Below are 9,297 nucleotides of genomic sequence, written 5' to 3'. Positions count from 1 at the left end.
TTGACTTTAAACACTGCTGTAGTTAATATAATACCTCCGTCCCAAATTACTATTTGTTGTTTTTCTACATACATAGCTTTTGCTATACACCTACATACATAGCTTTTGCTATACACCTACATACATAATATGTCTAGATACGTAATAAAAGTTCTATACCTAGGAAAGCCAAAACGAATAGTAATTTGGGATGGAGGGAGTACTTTTTTATATCGTACACATACGATGTTCTGGAGTAAAATACCTCCCCTATATGTATATACAACATTTGAAACTGTGCGTGCCCCATGAAGATATTCCCTGAAAGCTGTCTTTCAAAAAAGAAGATATTCCCTGAAAGCTGAAGTGGTTCTACATGGAGGCATGCATTACTCTGCAGAATTTGCTTCTCTGTTCCCGGTTAGTAGCGCCTGATTCAAGCCATCTGCTGCAGTAGTAGCGTTGGCAACTACACTTGCTTCGCAGTCGCAGTCCTGGTCCTCCGCTGCCGCCTGCAGAGCGGCCATCTGCGCCCGCTGCCTGTCCGCGGGGTAAGTCCAGTACAGCGCGGAGTAGGTGAGGCAGCACACGGTGATTGGCACCGCGATCTCCGCGAACACAGCCTTGCCCAGCGCGGCGGCGTTCTCCCTGTCGACGTCCACGCTCGTGCCGGACGCCCCCGGCTGGTACCCGAACACGCGCTCCGCCAGGATGCCCACGAGCGGCGGCGCGAACGAGGCGAACACCGACTCGAAGCACCTGTCCATCGCGTACACCGTCGTCCTCGCCTTCTCTGGCACGATCTCCGCGAAGATTGGGCTGCAAAGAGACGGCGGGGTGAGCGATCGAGGTGCCAGATGGATCAACATTACCGCTGGCTATTAGCTTACTTGTTGGTGGCGACGGGGCACCAGGACATGGCGAAGCCCAAGATGAAGAATGCGGCGGCGTACGCAGCCCCGGCCGTTGGGTCGTCGGGGAGCCCGAGCAGCAGGACGGCGGAGAGCGGGACGGTGGACGCGGTGCACACCTGTGCCAGCGCGATCCTCCCCGTGTTGGGGAACCGCAGCGCCAGCGGGTCCCCGACGAACCCTGCGAACAGCGCGCCGAGCGCGTTGGCGAGGCTGTTGAGGTTGGTGATCAGCGTGGTCTGCCAGTGCGTGAACCCCACGAGCTCCAGCCACATGGCGGCGAAGCTGAGCGCCGACCACGGGATGGTCCCGGCCACGCCCTGCGCCACGATGATCTGGAACGTCGGCACCCGCACCACGTCCCTGGCTTCCCGGACGAGCTGGGCCAGCGCGGCCGTGGCCGTCGCCTTCCCGGTGCGTGGGCGGGGGTCGGCGCCGAGGAGCCATGTCAGGGCGGCGAGCGAGGCGCTGACGAGCGCGAGGACGTAGAACGCCAGCCGCCAGCCTGGGACGCCGACGAAGCTCGTGGCCGCGAGCAGCACGCCGAGGGAGTTCCCCGCGGCGTGGCCCATGCTTTGCGCCATCACCACCCACCCGAACGCCAAGCCACGCGTGGCGTCGTCGCTGTAGTCGGCCACCAGGGAGTAGATCGCCGGCACCACCAGCGCCAGCCCGACGCCGTTGAAGCCCCTGGCCAACGCCATCTGCAACAGAGCTCCTCTAATTACAGGCTTACACCCTTCATTCAGGTAATTAACGCGCGCTCTAACAGGAACTGAAAAACCCAACGGAAAAAACTGTTTGGGAGGCCCGCTTGTCAGCCGGTGGAGGGGACGCGCGAAACAACACGCGGCGGTGACTGGTCACCTGGAGAAATGTGCCCGAGGCGCCGACGAGCAGCGTGGCCACGGCCCAGAGGAACGCACCGGCGGCGACGACGCGCGCGCGGTCGTGGCGCGCCGCGGCGCACGTCGCGAGCGGGTAGCACAGGGCCTGCACGACCGCGCGGCACAGCGTGAGGGAGCCAAGCGCGGTGGGCGACGCCCCCAGCGCCGCGCCCACCTCCCGGTACACCGCCGGCAGCAGCGCCTCGTCCGCGCGCTCCAGCAGCGCCGCCGCGGTCACCAGCGCCAGCGTCCACCGCCGCCGCGCCTCGCTGCTCTCCATTTCCTCCACAAACACTCGAGTGTGCCGGCGCAACGAATTGAAAAGGAAGACGAGGGTTTGTTATTGTTTATAGCACAGAGATGGCACCGTTTTTCTTCGTTGCCCGTACGTGCAAGCATTGACCCGAAGATTTCTTGCGATTAAGGCCGTTCTGACTAAACTTTAGTCCACTGGTACTTTAATACTTTTTTTAATACCTTGGACTAAAAACTTTATCCTTCTAGTCCACAAAACTGAATTAAGGGGGTGTTTGTTCTTTAGAGCTCCTAAAATTCCTGTCACATCGAATGTTTAGATACTAATTAGGAGTATTAAATATAGACTAATTATAAAACCAATTGTACATATGGAGGCTAATTTGCGAGACGAATCTATTAAGCCTAATTAGTCCATAATTTGACAATGTGATGCTACAGTAAACATGTGCTAATGATGGATTAATTAGGCTTAATAGATTCATCTCGTGAATTAGCCTCTATCTATGTAATTAGTTTTATAATTAGCTCATGTTTAGTCCTTCTAATTAGTCTCCGAATATTCGATGTGACATCAATTTTAGTCCGGAGTAAAGATCCAAACACCGCCTAAGGGACACCCCTACCTCTCTCATTTATTGCCCTTCCTCCCACCCGACTTCCTCCCGCCGCCTCCTGCCCGGCCCCCATTGCCCTCCCGCCTGCCGCCGTCACCGTCGGCGTCCCTCCCGCCTGGTCCCCCGCCGTCGCCGACGGTAGCAGTTGCCCCTGGCCGCATAGCGTTGTCGCAGTGCGCCGCCAGGCAAGTCATCCATGGCGGCCTGCCGCCGCGCTGGGCCGGCCGCCCAAGTCCGCTTGCCGCCGCGCTAGGGCCGGCCAGAGGCGCGCACCGAAGGCGACGGATGCCCAAGGCGCACGCTGCTGCGCTCCCATGCCCTCGCGCCATTGAAGTCGCAGATCGAGATCTAGAAGGAATAAATAGGAAGAGAGGGAGGAGGAGAGGGAGAGGGAGAAGGAGAGGAAGGGGAGGGATGAGGAGAAGGCAAGGGACCGGGCGCCACTGCTACCGCCACCGTCGCCGCACCGAGGAAGAGCTTCCATCATGGGCTCACTGTGCTATTGCAATCCATATCTGCAGTTCATTCTGGCTGAACCAGACGGTGGTAGCAGGGGTACCACGCAGCGGGTAGCAGGGGTAAAAGGGTATTTGTTCAACTGCATTAATGAACTTTAATCCATGTAACCAAATAGATTAGGGACTAAAATTTAGTCCAGTTCATGAACCAAAAGAACCGAACACCCCTCACCCCCTAACAATGCTCGCAAGAAAGCGATTGGTGTATGTGTATAGTGTATTTTGCGCCTGATAGCTACGCCGGCTAGACGCGAGTTTCACGGGTGAAAGCTTCAGGTTTGACCCATTGACTGTCATTGGAGAGGTTGCGACATAAGCTTGTACGATCTAGTAAGCAGTGACCAAGTCCGAGATTGAACTTCTCTGGGTGATAGACTGATAGCCAATGCCCCGGTGCTGCAGCCTGCAGATTGCTTAAAATAGCGAAATCCTTTGTTACACTGTCCTTTTGCACTTTGTTTATTTTGCCCAAGAAGATAGGGATCGGATTTGTTAATGAGATAATCAGCTGTGTGGCTGGTGGCTCTATCCTTGTGTATAGTATTACTAGTACTGCTTCTTTCAAGGTTCCTGAACTCCAGACGATGAGTCAAACTTGTACCGTCTAATGGCTAACAACTTCAAATAGTTTTTTTCTTGCACCGACCAAAATCCTAATCTGATTATTTCAGGGGAGAAAACAATTATCAGAGCATTTGAGCATCATGTGAAGTAAAATTGTCAGAGTTGCTCTTCAGAACAATGAAACCAAACATCAGTATGCCCCTTGATTTCAACAGTTTTTGGTACCAAAATTCGTGGCATTCACAGAAAGAAGTATTTCGCAAGTAACAAAAAATTTTCCCAGAAAAATTGGGATTGGATTTGTTGATCAGGTAGCCAGGTGCTGACGCACGTTTTTGAATATTGGTCAGGTCACAGCGCTCAAAGATCTGGCTTCAACTTGTAGCTTCTTTATATTATACCAAAGTTTGGTAATACCAGTTCTTTATTAGGCCGGCTCAATCATAAGTAACTGACATCACTCGAAAAGAAACTACTTAAGGACTGACAGGCAATCAGATGGCTATTTCTTCCAAGACGTATACGCGCACAGGCGAGAAAAAATTATGGTCTTCAGAGGAATGGAACTTCAGATCTGCCTATTCCTTTCCAATGATCTGGTGATCTGCTAGCAGCACCTCAAACAGGCCTTCAACGCATTCATAGAAACAAGTACTAGGATCATTCTAGTAACTACATGATCGCTAGGTTCAAGCCACTGGCAATGCATTACCGTGAAAAGCATACCTCATTTACACATCTAAAACTACTTAAGGAACTGACAGGCAATCAGATGGCTATTTATTCCAAGAGGTATACACACATACGAGAAAAAGAAGAATGGAACTTCAGATCTGCCTACTCCTTACCACTGACCTGGTTATACTGGCAGCATCTCAAACAGGCCTTCAAGGCCTCCAAAGAAATCAGTACTAGGATCATCGTAGTAATTAACTACAGCATCACTAGGTTCATGCCACTGACAATGCATTACCCTGAAAAGCATACCTCATTTACACATCTAAAACTACTCGGCGCGCGAAAGCTCCAAGTGAGCCAACACAAATATTACGCCCTGTCGCCCTGCACCTGCAATGCAAGGCTGCAATCCCAACTGCTGCAGGACGCTGAACACTACCGGCTACCGCTAGCCTGCTACTCCCACACGTCCAGAGACGAGTCCTCGTCTTCATCCCGGTGGTTCGCCAGGGCCAGCTCCTCGGAGACGTAGGAGAGCCCCTGCATCAGCCTCACCACCTCCGCCGCGTCGTCGAGGTAGTATTTGGCCTTGCTGGGCTTGCGGCCGACGGTGCACGCGAACACCTCCGCCTTGGACGCCAGTGAGTCCCCGCAGGCGGCCGTGGCGATGAGCTGGAACATGTCCTCGTCGGACTTGTCGTCTCCGATGCACAGCACGAAGTCCGGGCACTGGCCCCGCTCCTGCATCGACGCCAGCATGCGCCGCGCCACCAGGCCCTTGCTCACGCCCTGCGAAAAGGAAGGAAATGATGTCGATTATTTGCGCCAAGAACATGATGTCGATCAAGATGAAGATAGTGAAGAACGAGAGCGAGGAGTCACCTGCGGTTTCACTTCGACAGAGTGAGGTGTGGTCCTCACTGAGACGGGCTCGTTCGCGAGCACGCTCTCGAGGTGGTCGACGAGCTCCTTGGCCTGGCACGAGCCGAAGTCAGGGTCGGCGTCCTCGTAGTTCCACACGAGGATCGTCTCCCTGTCCTCGATGGTTGAACCGTCCGTCGTCTCCCTGTAGAGGCACATCACCGGCTCTGCGATCTGCTTCCAGCTGCAGTCCGCAGGGGTGATGCAGGTCTGCCATTCTGCGTCCCTCTTAGACCTCCATTCAGTAATAACACATTCAGAGATCAGAAATCACTGAACTGGACAGTTTCTAGTGATGTGTATGTATGTCTCAGCAAAAAATTGAGCAGCTTCCATACTTTACTGTTGCATACTATGTTCCATTCCAATGCTACTATGCGGTTGTGTCGAACTAAGCAGGTTTCTGAAACATTTCTTCAGAATACTGACACAATGTTCAGCTTGGCATAGTGAACTAGAACATAATCTATCAGTTGTCCAGGGTTATGACATCGAATTAAGTAGCACATACCTGAGGAAATAACCATGCTCCGCCGCTATGCCAAGGTTCTCACAAGGGAACCACTCATGGAGAGTGCGCCGATCATACCCGCTGCAGAGGTACACCTCATTGTTCTTGTCCCTGCACAAGCTGTTCAGTATCCTCACCGATTCCGCGGACGGGCTCTTGTTAATCGCCTGTGGCATCAGCGTGCCGTCATAGTCCAGCAGAATCGCACGCGTCTTCGCATTCCGGTACGCCATCAGAATGCTCTCCAAGGAAAGCTTTTTGAAGTGCCGGTCTAGCGATACCACCCTGAACCGCAGGCCGAAGCCAATGCCCCAGCACCGCCGATGAGAATGATCCTTGCAGGTCCTCTCGAGGTCCTGCAGGAAGCTGTTGGCCCAGTAACCCACATCGTGGGTGCTCACATAGCGGAAGTGCTTGTCGTGGCGCAATTTCTTCTCGTTCTCAGGCAGCACAAGGGCGCTCTCCATGGCGTCGGCCACGGCCTCGATGTTCCATGGGTTCACCCTGACGGCGCCACTCAGGGATGGTGAGCAACCGATGAATTCGGACACCACCAGCATACTCTTCTTCTCCTCTGGCTTCCCCTGCCGCAGCATCCTGTCCAGCTTCTCGTTGCCTTGCCGGGACACGATGTATTCATAGGGGATCAGATTCATGCCGTCCCGGACCGCGGTCACCAGGCACACCTCGGCGATGACATAGTACGCCACGCGCTCGTAGAACTGCAACGGCTCGTCGATCAGAACCACCGGTTCGTACCCTGGTTCACCGTACACCTCGTTGATGCGCTGCACCATGGCGTACGTCTCGGCCTGCACCTCGGCGACGTCCTTGCCCCGCCCTCGCGCCGGGTTGGCGACCTGCACCAGCACCAGCTTCCCACGCCACTCGGGGTGCTGCCGCAGCAACTCCTCCATGGCGAGCAGCTTAAGGCTGATTCCCTTGAAGATGTCCATGTCGTCGACGCCCAGCATGACGACCCTGCCCTTCCCCATGTACATCTCCATCAGCTCAGCCACCTTGGCCTCGGTCTTCGGCAAACCGAGCACCGTCTTGAGCTGCTCCATGTGCACCCCCACCGGCAGGATCTTGATGCTCACCGTCCGGCCGTAGTACTCGAGGCAAATGTGCCCCCTCTTGGACTCGTACGAGAGGCCGAGCATGCGGCCGCAGCAGGAGAGGAAGTGGCGCGCGTAGTCGAAGGTGTGGAAGCCGATGAGGTCGGAGTTGAGCAGGGCGCGCAGCAGCTCCTCGCGCACGGGCAGCGTCTTGTAGATCTCCGACGAGGGGAACGGCGAGTGCAGAAAGAAGCCGAGCTTGATGCGGTTGAAGCGCTTGCGCAGGAAGGTGGGGAGCACCATGAGGTGGTAGTCGTGCACCCACACGAAGTCGTCGTCCGGGTTGATCACCTCCAGCACCTTGTCCGCAAAGATCTTGTTCGCGGAGACGTAGGCCTGCCACAGCGAGCGGTCGAAGCGGCCGCCGAGGTCCGGGGACAGCGGCAGCATGTAGTGGAAGAGCGGCCACAGGTGCTGCTTGCAGAAGCCGTGGTAGTAGCGCTCGGCGATGTCGGGCGGCAGGAAGGCCGGGACGCAGTTGTGGGTATCGAGGAGCGCCTGCGCCACGGCGTCCTGGTCGGCCGCCGGGATGTCGTCGCGGAGGCAGCCGATGTAGATGAACTCCATCGAGGGGGGCGATGTGTGGTGGAGGTGGCGCAGGAGGGAGTCCTCGTCCCAGTCGAAGGTCCAGGGCTCCTCCGGCGACGCCGGGCGGTGGGACCGGATCGGGAGCTGGTTGGCCACCACGATGGTGCGCGGCCGCGGCGCGGGGGACGGCGTGGACGGCGACGCCGGGGAGTCGTCGATGAGACCCGTGTTGGTGACCACGCGCGGGAGCCGGCGCCGGAGCGCGCCGAGCGCGGTCGGCGCCGGCGCCTGGTCCGCCGCTCCGGTGGCCAGGTCGAGGAGGTTGGAGTAGGAGCGGGACACCATGGCTGGCCGCCTGCTTCTTGCAAAGGATCCGAGAGGTGGCCTGGATCAAATGTTTGGGCCTTTTGCTAGAAGAAGCACAATCCGTGCAGCAGAATCCAAGATTGGTGTCGGATCGACGCAAGAACTAGGAGAGGAGCGGATGCCTTAGCACGCTGTTCCTTGCAGGATAGCAACAAGCTCGCAGTGTTTGTTGGAGAAGTGGCGCACACTGGATTCAACAAGCAGCCACCTGTATCACTATGCTCACCCCTAGGAGTGATGGGAGTGAGTTGGAGAGAGATAGGAGGGAATTTGTGTGCTTTCAATACAAGGGAGAACCTTTTCTTCTGCTGCAAACTGACGCTGTTGTTCTCGCCTGAGTGGTGGAAAAAGGTCGGCTCAGAGACTGGCTGGGTATTTGCAGTAAAAATCCAACCTCTTTCTAAGCGAGCAAAATAGGGGGTTTTCAGCAAGCAAGCAAGCAGCTCTACTAGTAGAGTAAAAGAAGCTGATAAATATCAGACGGAAAAGTGCAGGAAAAAGATCAGAGAAAAAAGAAACCCGGAAAAATCTCCAACCCGGCTTTGCTCCTCAACCCCTATGCGATCAAGAGCTGCTCATCTTTCATGAGGAGGAAGTGGTTGGGAGGGGAGAACAGCTTTATAGCAGCAGCTGCCCAAGAACCTCCGAGCTCAGCTGACCTCTCCGGCGTCCTCATGGAGATCCATGCCCTTGGATTAATCAATCAGACGACGGGGACAAGCGAGTCGCATAGAGAGGGAGTGACAGGGACGGCAATGATCTCACCGGCTCGGCTCTCCCTCTCCTTGTGGGAGACGGATCGAAGACGAGCGAGAGGAAAGTACAAGAAACGGGGAGCAGAAAAGAATGAGTTTCTCCGGAGATCGGGAGGAGGCTAGCCCTTGGTTGGTTTGGTTTTGGTGGCCTTGCGCTTGGATCTTTCGGCGGCTCAGGGAGAAGAGCACAGCAGAACAAGTGCACTGCCGCTGCAACCTGGAAGTAATTGTGGGGGAGGAAATAGAAATTTACCGGGTTGGACAGGGTTCGGTGGCCGATCCTGTCGTGTAATTATTGGTTTTATACATCAGGCGACAGCGAAAGAGAGCCTGGCGGTGTAGACAATTTGACAGGGAAACGAATAAAGAAAGCCGTGTGAGTTTGTGCCTGAATTTCTTGCTTTTTTACTTGCATCAGAATTTCTGTTTTAGGCCTCACGGGGAACCCAAATTCCCACATGATCCCCTTGTTTTCCCCAGACCCCCACGCGGATTTCGGCCTCGGATCAAATTTTCCCGTCGTTTGGCAGCCCACGATCACGGGTCATCACCCCCTATCCGCTGTTTTTCCTGGAACAGCGCTCCCCACCTCTCAGGTTCGGACGCCGCAACCCCATCCTCATCCGCGACTCGCCGCCCGACAGCTCTGCGACTCGCTCGCCGTCCCCGTCCGCTCCACCACGCTGCCC

General features: G+C 55.5%; 2 protein-coding genes across 2 annotated transcripts; both read right to left on the bottom strand.

The window, feature by feature from the left end:
- On the bottom strand, positions 1 to 2,070 carry LOC101754873. The gene is made up of 3 exons (XM_004985095.2): positions 1,758 to 2,070; positions 870 to 1,594; positions 1 to 798 (listed from the first exon to the last, which is right to left on the bottom strand). The coding sequence occupies exons 1-3, from the start codon at positions 2,055 to 2,057 to the stop codon at positions 369 to 371; spliced, it is 1,455 nt and encodes a 484-aa protein (XP_004985152.1). The 5' UTR covers positions 2,058 to 2,070; the 3' UTR covers positions 1 to 368.
- A 2,410-nt stretch (positions 2,071 to 4,480) lies between these two features.
- On the bottom strand, positions 4,481 to 8,872 carry LOC101754475 (alpha,alpha-trehalose-phosphate synthase [UDP-forming] 6). The gene is made up of 3 exons (XM_004985094.4): positions 5,842 to 8,872; positions 5,292 to 5,565; positions 4,481 to 5,198 (listed from the first exon to the last, which is right to left on the bottom strand). Exons 1-3 carry the CDS (start codon positions 7,830 to 7,832, stop codon positions 4,866 to 4,868), a joined length of 2,598 nt encoding a protein of 865 aa, XP_004985151.1. The 5' UTR covers positions 7,833 to 8,872; the 3' UTR covers positions 4,481 to 4,865.
- Positions 8,873 to 9,297: the final 425 nt, after the last annotated feature.

This window comes from Setaria italica, chromosome IX (genome assembly GCF_000263155.2).
Source record: "Setaria italica strain Yugu1 chromosome IX, Setaria_italica_v2.0, whole genome shotgun sequence".
NCBI lineage: Eukaryota > Viridiplantae > Streptophyta > Magnoliopsida > Poales > Poaceae > Setaria > Setaria italica.
Note: the sequence above shows the minus strand (reverse complement) of the source record. Positions and strands in the feature narration are given on the sequence as shown.